At 39.2% G+C, this 16,572-nt stretch overlaps 1 protein-coding gene across 4 annotated transcripts in view; it reads left to right on the forward strand.

Annotated features, from left to right (window-relative positions):
* LOC111865797 (mucin-12) overlaps positions 1-16,572 on the forward strand; it is a gene marked incomplete at its 3' end in the record, with an annotated part of 176,152 nt that overhangs the window by 51,490 nt on the left and 108,090 nt on the right. For all 4 annotated transcript variants that reach the window (XM_033751966.1, XM_033751967.1, XM_033751969.1 and 1 more), the window contains 1 exon segment: positions 14,516-14,677. In XM_033751966.1, the coding sequence (XP_033607857.1) occupies positions 14,516-14,677 (162 nt within the window).

The following is a 16,572-nucleotide window of genomic DNA, read 5'->3' on the forward strand; positions in this document are numbered from 1 at the left end:
TAGGCTGCTGCCTTGAGAACTGTTGATCACACACTAACTGACTGCGACAACTGAACTCGGCAACAGCCACATTTCAACTCTCTCTGGGGACGGCTACAAGTTAACTAACTCCGGCGGCTGTGCAGTTTCCTGTTACGTAATGCGTGCCTTGTCACAGTATGAACCGGTGCCACGTCGCCATGTTTGTGTATAGCCTAGCAACGCTGTTTACTCATGCTGTGTTACATCACCGCGTGTTGCGTGTTATGTCACCGTGGGGAGAGTGGTGNATATAATCTTTATTATATATTGTAATGTGCATTGTTACTGAAGTCGCCGTAGAGATTGTTAACTGGTTTATTCAACAACCTACAAGTAACGGCTACAATTATTTATAACAATGTTGCGGGGTTTCACAATTTGTAACCCTATTTGCACATCAAATCACTCTATTGTCAGTAGTCTACACGTTTTCACAGTACGGGAGCTATACAATTGTCACTGTGTTACACACTCCCAATTAATTCTCAGTTATCACAAACTGTCACTGATTATCACACACTAACTCGTAACTCGCTGCTGGCTAGATTCTAACTCAACTCGTAGGCTGCTGCCTTGAGAACTGTTGATCACACACTAACTGACTGCGACAACTGAACTCGGCAACAGCCACATTTCAACTCTCTCTGGGGACGGCTACAAGTTAACTAACTCCGGCGGCTGTGCAGTTTCCTGTTACGTAATGCGTGCCTTGTCACAGTATGAACCGGTGCCACGTCGCCATGTTTGTGTATAGCCTAGCAACGCTGTTTACTCATGCTGTGTTACATCACCGCGTGTTGCGTGTTATGTCACCGTGGGGAGAGTGGTGGGGATGGAGCGCTGACTCATCCGCCACATCACTGTGGCCAGAGTTGCCACATCACTGCTGGGTAGGGAGGGGTTGTCCTCCATTGCGCAACATACAATATGTTATGAAATTCCAAAGGACTTACCCATTGTTTTTCTTCAACCTTGAATCATGGTGATATTGTAAATATAATCACACTATATACAATAATATTTTGTTCAGGCTGTACGTGAGTTTGAACTACATCACTTCACAGTTTACGATAACTCACTCTCTGACACGCGTGTGCCACTTCTCGACGCAGTCCACCCTACATAGTGCAACGTCACACTTTTTGCAGTAGTACAGTGTGCTTCTGCGCTTCTTATTTGGAGAACAAATACGACGCCTTTGTTTTCCTTTGGTTGGCCAGTGTTGTGAATGTTTCACCTCCAGTCGACTCAGTTGGGCCCCAGATGAACTTGGCCTCCCCCGAGAAACGCCGCTGACCGTGATATTTGCCTCATGCGACTGAAGAATCAAATCCCGCACCAATATTTCGCGGAACTTTTGTGTGTCATTTTTCCACCACATGACTTGTGTAATAGATATGCATTTAGAATAGTCATATCTAGAAGGTGGAAAAAAAAAATTCTTTGTCCACTTCCATGTCGTCCTAGCAATGCCATAACTGCTTACCATCCTGTCAGATTTATCAACAAAGCCCATGTGTGCACTGAAGTCTTCAATTACATGGGGTTTGACAGCATGGCCAGATTCATCTCGGAAGTTGCCTTCCAATGGAGGAGGGTGCAAATTCGTCAGAACGTACACATCACGCTTGTCTTTCCAACAAACAACACTTAGATGCCCCTTGACTCTTGTAACAATATCCCCTTTTTTCAATTTCATTTACTTGGGCTGAATTTCTTGTGACATTCCACGTCTATCATTGCGAATGGTGCCACATGAATTTATTTTCCTGTCTAAAAGATCGTCAAATAAAGCAGGAGGACTGAAATAATTGTCCATGTAAATTTTGTGTCCAAAGCCTTCTACTCTTCGAATTAGCTGGAGAACAATGCCATGTGTCGACGTAATTTCTTCTGTCGCCAGTTGCCTTTGTTTGCCCAAATAAACTTATGTCATAAGTATACCCAAAAAAATCGCAAAGCTTGTAAATTTTTATACCAAATCTTTTGCGTTTTTTTGGAATATCCTGACGAAAGATCACTCTTCCTTTGACCAACACTATGACTTCATCAACAGTAAGACGTTTTGCTGGATTGTAAAGTTCACAAAATTTGTTGTTGAGATTGTCAAAAAATTTTCTAATTTTCCAGAGCCTGTCATACTCTGGGTCATCTCAATTTGGAGGAGCTTCATTATTTTCAAAATGGAGCAATCTCAAAATATGGAAGAAACAGTCTCGTACAATGGTGTTACGGTAGAAAGGTGTGTAGTATTGCTCATCTCATGACCATAATTCTTTGAGGGTGTCCCATTGATCGTGGCCCATTTGAATAGTTATTGCCAAAAAGTTATATATCTCTTCAATTGTAACGTCGGGCAGTTGAACAGAAGGGCCTGGAGCATCTTGGCATGCCATAAATTGGTGGAAATATCTGTTGGTTTCTTGTAACAAGATTTGGAATATTTGTTGGAAAAAGGAGAGGACTGTGCATTTATATTGGGAGCAGCTGATCTGTTGATTCCACTCAGAGGACCAGTGAGGTCTGGTACCTTTGGCGAATCCCCAGGTCTTCTATCATGAAACCTAATTTCAGTTTCCTCTGCCTCATCTGATGATGATGATGATGATGACAACAACATATTTGCTCGAGGTTCAGTGAACTCATTGATATCTTCTAACTCTTCATCAGATTCCTCTTCCATCANTCCATCAATATTTCCTCCAGTTCTTCTGCATCGAGAAGTTTGGAATATCGGGCACGTTTTTGAGGTTCCATCTTGGGGGGGGGGGTCCCAGCAAAATCGAATAAATTATGTTGATTGGCCAAGACTCGCAAAATAGTGATGCGAAGTAACTATAATAGTATGGTACAATAGGCCAGAAGTGGCAGCAGTACAAGGGACTTAGTCCCACCCCACTAGCAATAAAAAATAATAATTGTAATAGTAGTCGAAAAGGTGCCAGTCCGACACTGATACGGAAAGTCACAGTGATGAAGATGCCTTTTACTCACAAAGTAATACTGGCTAAGTGGGTTTATACCTCTTCCGAGACACAAAATAATATAAAAAGAAATATATGAGAGTCTGACACTAACTTTTTAAGTGAAAAAGAAATATTACACAATCCAACACTGACTTCCTAACTGATAATTCACCACTGAAAACCAATCCTTGAATACGTCACACTTCCTTGAAAGCTCTGGAAGCACTGATCTGCAATACCGACGAATATTTCCTCTTCAGTTCTCAGAACAAGGCTGGGCTATATATGGCTGACCAGGTCATAAACAGTCATATATAAACATAAATGTTTTTGAAACCAGGACCGAGATAAACGATTTCTTTGTTCACAGCTAAGGAATGAACCACTGACATGACCTCATGTAGGTTTGTTTTGGTTTCAAACCCAAGGTAAAACTGTCAGCACTCCCAAAGAGTGCACATGTCCTGCATCATATATATGTGTCATTCAGCAAACTTCGGTTGCTGCTTGGGTCATATATATGTGTCATTCAGACATTAAAGGTTAAGGGTATTTAAATTTTGCTGTAAGAAGTGTAGAGATGACGCCTTTTTGAATTGAAATAACTTATGTGGTTTTTCTTTCAATTGGACTGAAATTTGGAATGATAGTTCCCTAGACTGTAGATAATATATATGTGCATTTTACCTTATGTCAAAAATTGTTCTTTGTGTGGTAGGCCAGAGAACACCTACTGACACACAGAGCAACATCACAGTGTTGACATTAGTACATAATCTTCCATATGTCATGCTGCAGACCACATACCATCTTCGTGGGTTAGGTTTATTTTTCTTTGGGAGGTATTCATCGAGGAAAATGCAGTTGTGTAAGAATCTTAATAACATTCATTATCCTCATCTTCCAACCTGGCAATTTACACTGTTTGGAATACTTCATCTGTAACTTGTCAGTCATCTCTAGTCTGAAAATTCAGAAGGATCAATTTCCGAACTAATTTTTTCCTATATATGATGAGGGACAACTCCTAACTGTAAAAAATAAGCTTGTTATGAAAATTCTCAAGAAGCCTCAGACCTGGACAGATTCGTAGGTTAAACGACCTAAGCTAAAGAAAATGGACATGAGATTCGGTATGTGGAATGTTAGAAGTATGTATAGGGCAGGTTCGCTTAGGGCAGTGGTGGAAGAAATCTTAAAATATAAGTTAGATTTAGCTGGAATACAGGAGGTCAGATGGAACAGAGGTGACATTGCACCAGCAGGAGACTATACATTTTTCTATGGAAAGGGGAATGAAAATCATGAATTAGGTACAGGTTTTTCATACATAAGAGAATCATATTAGCAGTTGAGAGGGTAGAGTTCATTAGTGATAGGATATCATATATAATACTAAAAGGTCGCTGGTGTGATGATATTGATATTGTGACGTGTTGCGCTATGGATGATGCCCCTCCCTCCCCGCCAGCCATGACGTGCCAAGCAGAGCCGAAGTGAGCCGAGTCCCAGCACACTGGTCACTATGCAACGCGAGTAAACAGCGGTTGCTAGGCAAAGCAGGTAAACAGTGGTTGCGAGAGACGATGGTAATAACAGCGGTACCCATTATGAAACACCTGTAAACACGGCACCAGACAACAGTGGTGCCTATGACATGGCTGTTTTCTGTGTTGTCCGCAACGGGGCTAAATAAGGAACAGTGAAGGCTATTCACAGTCAGTTCTCAAGTTACAAGTTAGTCACGGGTTAGCCAGGAAGTCAACCAGTCAGTTTTCAGTCTAGTATTTGTGATACTGCCGATGGCAGTAATGTTGACCTGTGTGATTGTAAGAGCGAATGTGAAATAAAATTCGCTATATCCAATATGGCATGAAGTCGTTTGCCGCATTATACACGCAACACGTGACAATATGAATGTTCACGCCCCAACAGAAGATAAAATTTATGACATAAAGGATAGATTCTATGAAGAATTAGAACATGTATTTGATGAATTCCCAAAGTACCCTATGAAAATTTTGCTAGGAGATTTCAATGCCAAAGTAGGGAGGGAAGATATTTTCAAACCAGTGATGGGGAATGAAAGTTTGCATGAAATTAGTAATGATAATGGAGTTAGAGTACTAAACTTTGCCACATCAAAAAATCTTAACTGTCAAAAGGACAATGTTCCCACATCGTAACATCCATAAATTTACTTGTACATCTCCTGATGGGATGATACACAATCAAATAGACCATATTTTGATAGGTAGGAGACAGCACTCAAGTATACTTGATGTCTGATCAATCAGGGCAGCAGATTGTGATACTGACCACTACCTGGTGGTAGAAAAGGTTAGGGAAAGACTGGCAGTGAGCAAACAAACAACACACAGGGTTCATATGGAGAGGTTCAATCTCAAGAAATTAAACGAGGTAGAGGGCAAAGAGCAGTATTGTGTTGATATCTCAGATAGGTTCACGGCTTTGGAAAACTTGGAAACTGAGGTGGATATTAATAAAGCTTGGGAAACTATTAAAGAGAATATAAAAGTTTCTGCCAAAGAGAGTCTAGGTTATTATGAACCGAAGAAGCATAAGCCATGGTTCGATGAATGATGCTCAAAATTATTAGAGCAAAGAAAGCAGGCCAAATTGCAATGGTTACAGGATCCAAGCAAGTTAATTGGGGATAATCTGAACAATATAAGGCGTGAAACTAGCACACATTTCAGGAACCAAAAGAGGGAATCTCTGAAAGACACAATTAATGAGCTTGCAATGAACAGTAAGAACAAGAACATTAGAGATCCCTATAGAGGAATAAATGACTTTAAGAGAGGTTACCAGCCCAGCAGTAACTTAGTGAAGGATGACAGTGGTGATCTGCTTGCAGATTCCCACAACATTTTGAATAGGTGGAGGAACTACTTCTCTCAGTTATTGAACGTACATAGGGTCAGTGATGTTAGGCAGATAGAAATGCACACAGCTGAGCTGTTAATACATGTTCCCAGCCCTCTTGTGGTTGAAATTGCAATTGTAAAACTGAAAAGGTTTAAATCGCCAGGTAGTGATCAAATTCTGGCAGAACTTATTCATATAGGAGGTGAAATATTACGTTCTGAGATCCACAGTCTAATTACTTCTATTTGGCATAAAGAAAAATTGCCTGATCAGTGGAAGGAGTCTATTATTGTACCAGTTCACAAGAAGGGTGATAAAACTGACTGTAGTAATTATCGAGGGATATCACTGCTATCAACTTCATATAAAATTTTGTCCAATATTCTTCTCTCAAGGTTAAGTCCATATATAGATGAAATTATTGGGGATCATCACTGTGGGTTTCGGCATAACAGCTCAACTATAGATCAGATCTTTTGCATTCATCAGATATTGGAGAAAAAATGGGAGTACGATGAGACAGTACATCAGCTATTTGTTGTCTTCAAGAAAGCCTATGACTCAGTTAGGAGGGAAGTTTTGTACAATATTCTGATAGAGTTTGGGATACCCATGAAACTAATTAGGTTGATTAAAATGTTTTTAAATGAAACGTATAGTAAAGTCCCTGTAGGTAAACATTTGTCTGATAAATTTCCTACCCAGAATGTTCTAAAACAAGGAGATGCTTTATCAACACTACTTTTCAACTTTGCTTTAGAATATACCATTAGGAAGGTCCATGGAAACCAGGTGGGACTGAAATTAACCGGGACATATCAGCTGTTGGCCTATGCCGATGATGTGAATCTACTGGGTGATAATATAGATACCATAAAGAAAAACATACAAACTTTAATTGATGCAAGTAAAGTGGTTTGTCTAGAAATAAACACAGAGAGAACTAAGCATATGTTGCTGTATCATCACCAAAGTGCAAGGCAAAATCATGACATAATGATAGAAAACAGATGTTTTGAATATGTGGTACAGTTCAGATATTTGGGAACAACGATAAATCAAAACCTGATTCAGGAGGAAATTAAGAGGAGATTGAACTCTGGTAATGCTTTCTACCTTTCAGTCCAGAACCTTTTGTCATCTCATCTGCTGTCCAAAAACAGAAATTTGATTATACAAAACTATAATCTTGCCTGTCGTTCTGTATGGGTGTGAAAAACTTGGTCTCTGACATTAAGAGAGAAACATAGACTGAGGGTGTTTGAGAACAGGGTGTTGAGGAGAATATTTGGACCGAAGAAGGATGAAGTGACAGGAGGTTGGAAAAAAATGCATAAAGAGGAGCTTCATAACTTCTCTTCTCGAGGTATAATTAGAATTAGTCAAGGAGGATGAGGTGGGCAGGGCATGTAGCATGAATGGGGAGAAGAAGAATGTGTATAGGATATTGGTGAGAAATCCAGAAGCCAAGAGACCACTGGGAAAACCAGGGCATGGTTTGGTGGACAATGTTAAAATGGATATTAGAGAGATAGGACGGGATGGTATAGATTGGATTGGATTGTTCTGGCTCAGGATATGGACCAGTGGAGGGCTCTTGTGAACATGGTAATGAACCTTTGGGTTCCATAAAATGCTGAGAAATTCTTGAGTAGGTGCATATTTGGCTTCTCAAGAAGGGCTCAGCTCCGCTCCGTAAGTAACAATGAGGGAGTTAAGAAGTATGGTGTTGAGTAGCCTTCTGAACAATTTCATGTTCCACTTATTCATCTTTCTCTCCACTAGGTACATCTGCAGCAGGTGATCTTTCATATCTCTTATCAACTTCACCAGTTTATTGATTATAATGAATCACACACACCGGCTTCTGTTTTTCATGCCCCCTCCTTGTTATGGTCCAGACTTCTGCACCATGATACCTGGAGATCATACAAGTAGTTACTTTCCTGTTGTCACTCCACTTCAGAACACAAACAAGACTACTATACTGTGCAGTAACATTGCCTTTCTGTAGTTTTTAGTGCATTTTCATTATTTAAAAAAATTGAAAAGCTTATGAGATTTTGCTGTGTGTATATCCATGTGTCTACATATCCCCTCTATCCACTGTAATAGTGGAACGACATGTTGCCTAAAAGCCGGAGTAGTGCAGTCATAGAAGCTGTATGGAGATGGTCATTGCTAGACAACGGCTTGGTAATTAGGTCTTTCAACTCTCAGGTTTCATCTCTCCCTGACTGCTATCTGTGGTCCTGAGCATAATCATGGCTGTCCTCTTTCTATAACTTCCAGTTGGACCACAGAGAAATCCCACCTTCCAAAATTGTTCTATCATTATCCTACTTTCCTTGTGTGTCTGTATGTGTACTCCCCCTATTGTTGCTAGGCTGTGGCTTGTAAACACATTCCCATGGCAACAAATGCACAATGGAGTAATCATTTACACACCATTTTCTGTGTGACCCATGTTGTGTCAGAGGAAACTAGACAGTTCTGCCCAGAGATTCTTGTTTTCTTTCACTTTCTTAGGTACATTTTTCTATTTATTTTCATGGTACCCACACAGTTGGTGTTACATGATTTTAGATACCAGACCTGGAGAAGTACAGTAAATATTAAGCTGTGAAGCAGGGGTTCAGAGTGTTTCATAACTATGCTGTTCTTAGTGTGTCTTTCAAAATGAGGGGCACATCCAGAACAGTCTCCTTTCCATATATGCTTTGAAGGACCACAGGTAACCAGAACTTTACTCACGTTTGAATACCTTCATTCCAAATTGTGATGATTTCATTGGAAAATATTGTTTGAAGGACAGACTGCTCTTCCACAAGGTGATTCAGCAGTGGAAATATCTTGTTGGGGTAGGTAAGGGGTCTGGAATTTTGAATATAGGTGAGTAATGATGTGATAGGTTTTGAACAGTTTTCATGGTCCTTCAGAGTGTTATCTGTGAAATGCAGAAGTCTGCAGATGCTCTCAGATCTGTGCAAGGAAATGATAGAACCAGAAATGAGCATAGTTACAATACAGTCAGGCTGGTACAGGCCTTTACTCTGGGCCACTTGGATAAAGTATTGCCCAGAGTATTTGTGAATTGCTGTTCATGGCAGATGGCCTCATTCGCAATTTTCTGTACCTGATCCTTATCAGATAATACATATATCTGCAATGTCAGTCACAACCTATGCACTATTTTGAGGTCCACACATTCCAGTGAAACCTGCTTTTAGTGCACTATAATTGTACATATTCTTCCCCAGAAAATTCACCTGTACACTGTAAACACCATCATCATCTCTATTGGCACACATCTTGTTTCTCATAGAAACCACTCTCACTGCTTTTGTCTGTGTCCAGCAATTCACTTTCATCAGAATTTGCAAGTTTTGCTAAGATTTGTCAATGTGTAAGATGTGAAAAGTATCACTGCGATTCAGACAGTTCTTGCTACTGTACTTGATGCCTTGTCTGCATACTGAAACTCTTAATTTTCAGCACAGCAGAATGCTGTGAATCCCCAGACTCTTTGTGTGCATGCTATCTGGACTGCGCCCATTTGGAGTCCACAAAAATTATTTCCATGAAAGATAGTACTAGCTAATACATGACAGTGACAAAGGACAAAATTTATTTTACACGTGTCAAAAGTTCATCTGTTTACCTGCTAAGAAACATCAAAATGATTACCTCATACAGTAACTGTAAAACTCATTGTAATATAAAATAATAAATTTAACTATGCACACAGCAAGTGAAGTTATTATTCCATGGCATACAATTCAGTTGGCCCAATGAACATACTCATTGCTCCACATTGAAAGGTTAAAACCTATGTAAACACACCGCCTCAATCTTGTGACCACATCTGCACATGGCAGCAAATGCATAGTGATGGCCACAGATAGGGTGGTAATCACTAACGAAACTATGGAATAGTTTCGTTGTTGCGTACTAATAATATCTATAAAGAAATTAATTGAAAACTATGGAACACTGGATTTGATAGCTGTGATCTGCTGTTGATTAAATATTCAGTAGTATGAATCATTTGACAGTGCTTGAAACACTATGGCTATTCCTTACAGGAAGTGAGGTGACATGCACAATTATGAAGTGCTGCTTCATTGTGACTAGGAGTAACTGAAAATTGGTAGGCAGAACAGCCAGGTCTGGTCCTTCATGATGGTGATTGTTATGAATATGTGGTGATGCATAGTAAGGCTAATGTTGTTCCCATGTTTAATTAAGCAGCATTCCACCACACTTAGATTTATGGGAGAGTTTAGATGCAGCTCCACACATTCATAATCTCAATACCAGGCGGAGATGCGTGGTCAGCTTCACACACTCTCTGCCCTACGCTTTGGGAAAGAGCGCTTGTTATCCATTGGATAGGAGGTTGGGATCCACAGCTGATCTTGACACAAAATGGTAAACTTGCTCCCATGCTTAATTAATTAAACACCACACCATTAACACCAATGGGTGAATGAAGGTATAGCTCCACCATTCTTAACTTTGGCACTAGATGGAGGTGAGTGGTCAGCTTTACCTCCAGGGAGAGCGCCCACATTACCCAATGGATAGGAGGCTGGGTGGACCACAGGGCTGGTGTGGATGCTGTGGAGGAGAGAAAAATCTCTAACCCCTGCCACAAATAAAACCACAGCTGTCCAGTTCTTTGCTATACTGACTGAGCTATCCTGGCCAAAAAATATCCCAGCTTCTCATGCTTCTGCAGAGAAAAGAAATATATTTTTAATCTTATTTCCTGTATGCATTATGCATCACATCACCATTGCCAAACATGTTTACACAAGGTCAGAAATGAGAGAAAGTTGTTAATACAGCAAGAATTCTGAAAAAATATTCATATTACAACATGAGAATATTGATCTGCTTAGTGTAATGAAATTTATGCTGCCTAAAAGGAATGCTCACTAAAATGACTTTTCATTCTGTATACCTCCTACATATGCAAAGCTAGATAGATACACATTAAATACAACACACCTGTCTTGAGGCTCAGACACCAAATATACATTTGTTGATATTTACAGCCATGTATTTTCAGAATATGTTAAAATCCTTGGTTAGTTTCAATTCATTTTTGTTATTGTTATCACATTTAAATAGCCAAAATATTTCTGCAGCAGATGAGTCTTTCTTAATTATTTTATGTATAAATGGTAAGAAGCTGAGTTAGCCAATCATCAACCTTCAGAGAGTTGAAACTGTAGTCCATTCTGGAATCTATGCCCACACTTTTTGTGTGAGCTTTAACTAAATTTTCTCATGAGTTCCTGCACATACAAATTCAGCTTCCCTGCCTGATAAACTGACTGTACTAAAGTTTGCTAAAATTAAATGATCGTTTGAATTATATGTCACCCAACTGCAAATTAGTGTACAGGACCACAGATTTTCTGAAGTCACCTCGTTAAATAAGCATTAATAATGTTTAACCACTTGTAACACTGCATCCTATGTATAAATGTAATCTACATACTTCTGTGATCAAGAGAAGGCAGTCCACTAAACCTCAAGCATTAACTTTACACATAGCGTTCCTTGTTCCCAAGAAACCTTTTCTAATTAGATGATTCAATCAACTCACATCGCTTCCCTTGTGGCATACAGTTCATAATCCTTGAAGATAGGTACAAGTGTTACACCGTGTTTTGGGCTAAACTTAACCTAATTGCAGTCATTGTGATTGTCCACAAGGTTACTGGCACCCAACCTCAAGAACAGTAGCCAAGAATAGAAGTGAATTGTAAGGAATGGAACAGCTGTGTACAAAGCAAAATAAATTTTGATAAAGGGACTGTTTGTATAAAGATACTGCTGAAACCTTCCAGAGCAGAAAGTTAGGCACCCATGAAGTGTGACTGTTTATATTTTGCATGCTCAGCTGCACGATGCTTGAGTGTCACTATACTGGACGTTCATCCTAAATAGTGTCACATGATAGAGTGCCTATAGATGGGGTTTGGAATGGTAATTGGATTTATTGAATACAGAATGAGTGACAAAGATTATGGAATCACTTCTGTGTATGTGTTTTGAATTTTTCTTCTTTTAAAATTTTCCTTGTACAGGGTGTTAAATAAGAGGGTTAAATGTTTTGCAGGGGTTTAGTACTCACTTAAATGAGCAAAAAAGTCCCAGTTGACATATTTCTAGAAATCAATGCTTGCTGAGAGAGACCCGAGTTTTGCGTCTGGCCCAGTATTAGGATAACATTACAGTATGCATTAAGGGAAGGAGCAAAGGACCCAGATTCTCTCAGTCACTGGTGAAGTTTGATGAATAATATGTAGGATAGGATTCAGTGTTTTGAATAATGTTTTGTTTAGAGGCAACTGCTTCCCAAGAATTTCCATTGGCACAGCTGTACGTGAAATATATGTCTGCCATTTCTTGAACAGAGTAGTAAAATTCTGTTACAACACCACTAAACAAATTTCAAATTGAATGAATATCACACCTTTTTCCGTAGTAGTACGTAAGTAGTATATCTACCAAGTCTACTGAGACAGTCAAGACGCGTGTACATGTTGTGTACTGGCCTCTTAATGCGTGCTGCTGTGTTATCCTGGTATCCAGTTAGATGCAGAACCTGGACGTATGTTGACTGGGATTTTTGATCATTTAAATGAATACTGTACTCCTTTAAAACCTGTAACCATTTTTTTACAGTCTGTTTGTAGTTCAACTTTCAGAGGTGTGGAAATCTGATGGTGTTAAATCTGCAGTGTGAAAAATGCATTAAAGCTTTCCATTCAAGTTTTCCAGTCTTCTGCATAGAATGCATGATTGAACATCATTCAAAAGCTTATTTTTGAAGATTCAACTTCTTATGAGTAACACATTTAACTGTATCTGTTGTGATAATGTATTGTGGTTCTCTTTGTGCAGTAACTGCTTTTCTCCTGTGCATAATGATTTCAGCATTTCTAAGTGAACTATTGTGTACTTGTACATTGGTTATATGTATGCAGTCTCTTGCATTATTGAACATTATTGTACATGTTACTTCTGTTAATAGAAGTACAGCAGTCTCTCCAAGCCTCTTGGCTCAAGCAGTAATGCTTCTGTGTAGTATTGAGAAGGTACCTGCTATCCTAATAAGGGTTTCTTTATGGTTTTCCCCAGTCCTTCCAAGTAAATGCTAGGATAATGTCTCAGTCATGACTGATTTCAATTTATTCATCAGTCATCCTGTCATATGATGCTGTAATAATAATAATTGTAGGTCAGGTGTAATTGGAAGGTGGAGACAGATTTTGGGCGCAAGTTCCAAATAGCAAGACAAACAATGTCCATGTTAACATGTGTCCAGAAACATTTAATTTCTGGTTTATAACTGAAAGAGTACATTTATAAAAAGTGCTCGAAATGTCCTCCATGAGATTCAGTGCACACCTGGATACATCAGAGACCACTGCATCTGTTCAAAGGTGCATGAAAAATTTAAGTTGACCTCTGTGGATTGTGGAAGAGCGAGAGAGAGCTATCCAGACACCTGAAATGGAGGGGTGTGTTCTTGGCCATGTTGATAGGGATGCAGGTGTCACCATTAGACAACTGGGAGAAGATCTAAATGCATCAAACATGATCATTTGGAAGGTACTGCATGAACAGGTGCTTTATGCTTACCTTGTACAGTTCAGGACCTCAGGCCTGCTGATTTTACAGTGTGAGTTAACTTTTGTCTGAGTTTTGTTCAGCAAATTGCTGCACATTTCTTTGTTTCATCATTGCTCTTTACAGATGAGGCATGTTTTGGTAGAGATGGCATCATCAATATTCACAACCAATGCCAATGGGCATAGGAGAATCCTCATGGTTTAGTCCATCCTAGACACCAGCAGCAGTTCAGCATTAATGTGTGGACAAAAATTGCTGATGGTGGTTTGGTAGGCCCACATGTTTGGCCACATCTGCTTACAGACACCACTACCAAGATTTCCTCTTACTTGATCTGCCAAAGCTACTGGAAGATGTACCATGGGCAGTCAGAGCACAAATGTGGTACAGGCATGGTGGTGCTTTGTCACATTTTAGCCATGCTCTGTGAGATGTTCTCAGTAACACCTTTTGTAACCGATGGGTAGGTAGAGGAGGTAGAGGAGGACCCACTGCATGGCCTCCACAGTTTACAGATTTGAATCCTCTGGATTTTTACCTGTGGGGCACCTAAAATTTTGGGAGTATGCAGCTTCTGTTGACAGTGAAGATGCACTTCACCATCTCGTTTTGGATGCCCATCAAATTATCTGCAACTACCCTAGCATCTTTTTTTAACAGATGCAGCAGTTCGTGATGAAACATATCGAGGCTTGCGTTGACTCTCAAGGACGTTTTGAGCACTTACTATTAATGTACTCTTTCAACTATAGTTCACAAATTAGATGTTTCCAGACACATGCAGATATAGACTTTTTTTTTTTTAATGTGAACTTGGGCGCAAAGTTTGTCTGCACCCTCTAGTTACACTCCATATATGTATTTTAGTCTACTCCCCAAGTATTAATGCCTACTTAATTATTCCTGCGACAGTTATCACTAATTTAAATATTAATAATTGATTAAAATAATGTATATGAAATGAAATAATGTCTTTAATATAGAGTTCATCACGGACCACACTGGAGAGTCTAGTGGACTCACTGCAGCAGGGGCTGTTGGACCCCAGCACTACTACAAGTGGGGGTGGTACTTCTGCACGGCATGTTCCTACTGGTGCCCCTCATACTGCCCATGCAGGTTCTGTTGTCCTTACACAGCATCAGGTAAATAATGCAATCTCCAGATTTAGTGTCGCATTGAATTATTTTAGTCTTACTGTAAACAGTCAGCTAAGTTAAACATTTTGTACTTAATCTATTGAAACTGCTAAGCTCTCTGATAATAACAGGAACACAAGAGTTGGAATTATTTACTTTTGCATAACTTGCTTTAACCCTTCACTGCCTGCAGATGTTTAAATTCCTACTCAACTCCTATGCCAGAGGATATTTAAATATTTAAATCAGAGGGTGCAACATTTCACTTAAAGTGTAATAAATTGGGAAAAAAACTGGAGTTTTGTTTTTCTGATTTTCACACTACATTCAGAAACGTATATAGAATCGGCATATTGATCCACACTGCTTTAAAATTATTTTTTGGCACAGTAAGCCCATAAAAATCATGAATGATAGTATCATATTACCTTAGAAGTTCAGCTGGGTGTGTTAGTTATGAAAACATTCTACACAGAGTCCCACGTCACATGCGTGCCACCAATACACTGTATTTGACACACAACACGCTGTTTCTGTGGTTTTTATTTCTTCACAGTTGGTGGAATCTTGCTTATAAAATTCTTTCTCTTAGACGGTGAACTGTTTTGTCAGACGAATGTTGACCTGGCACTTTTGTTCTACAGCATTAGCATACTTCACAGAGAGTCCCTCAATTAACTGAATTCTGATTGACAATTTATCTATTCTTTTCCTTGAGTTATTCCTACATATTATCATCACATTCAGAAATTTTCTTTTTGTCCCTTGTAGTTTTGCATATTCTCCCAATGGATGTTTGTGCTATTCTTGATTCAGTCATTTACCACAGACCCGAGAAAAGCACAAACATCCATTTTCAGTGTCTAATTCCGAATCTGATAAAACTTTGTTCTGATTCAGTTGCAAGTAAATATATCCCCCACTGGTCATGACACAACACACCTGGCCACTTCACTGCTCGTGGCTCACCTTGGCTAACCAGACTGCATGATGCATATTTATAGAACAAAGGGGATTACAGTGGTATCTTCATATAGTGAACTGTTATGGTTTGCTGCATAGTAGTCATAACACACTTCTTAGAGTCAACATCACGTCTTAACGAGTTGTAGATTCTCCACGTGTTTTCTCATAGTTACAAATACCAATGTTGAAGCAGCACTGATCAGAATATGCCTCAAGAGAATAGACTTTTCATTTGATCAGGATAGAGGACAGTACACAGTATCGATCTAACGTATTTAGTTCATAAAAATTCTCCTAGGCGGAGGTAGATTTGTATGGTAACAAGTGCACCAAGTGTTGAAGTAGAAAACTTTTTCAAAGCATTCAAATGTATTACAAGTCCTGCAGCAAGTTCAAAGTTGGACAATGAATATACAAAATGATAGCCTGAAATTTTATCTTTAATTTCGTACCAAAAGAATTATTTTACATAAAAAACAGTGGTTCAAAATACGAGCTGAAACTTTGAGCTGCACTACACGTGCCCTGCACCGACCCTGGTGGCGTGTGACAGAAACTGCTAGCGTACAGTGTACAGAGCCCGGAACTGAAGGGCTAATGAATATATTCTACCAATAATAATATGTTCGAGAAAGGCATCTGCAATTCTTTCTGGCGTATGAAATGGCAAGAAAATAACATGAGAACACCATGTATTTGCATTCAGTAATCCTAACTGGTTGATAGTAACATAATAGGAATTATAAACCTTGCTTGTACCAAGTAATTTTGCGATCTATGATATGTTGTTTTGTTCTGCTGAATGCATTAACCATATCATTTTGCTGTTGCTCTTCTACTGTCCATTGTATTATCATGGTAATACAGTATGAACAGAAGGATTTTACTGATTTTCTCTGCTGGGCGTATTTATTGCATGTACAGTATAATCTGAT

The sequence above is a fragment of the Cryptotermes secundus genome, unplaced genomic scaffold (genome assembly GCF_002891405.2).
Source record: "Cryptotermes secundus unplaced genomic scaffold, Csec_1.0 scaffold757, whole genome shotgun sequence".
Classification (NCBI taxonomy): Eukaryota; Metazoa; Arthropoda; class Insecta; order Blattodea; family Kalotermitidae; genus Cryptotermes; species Cryptotermes secundus.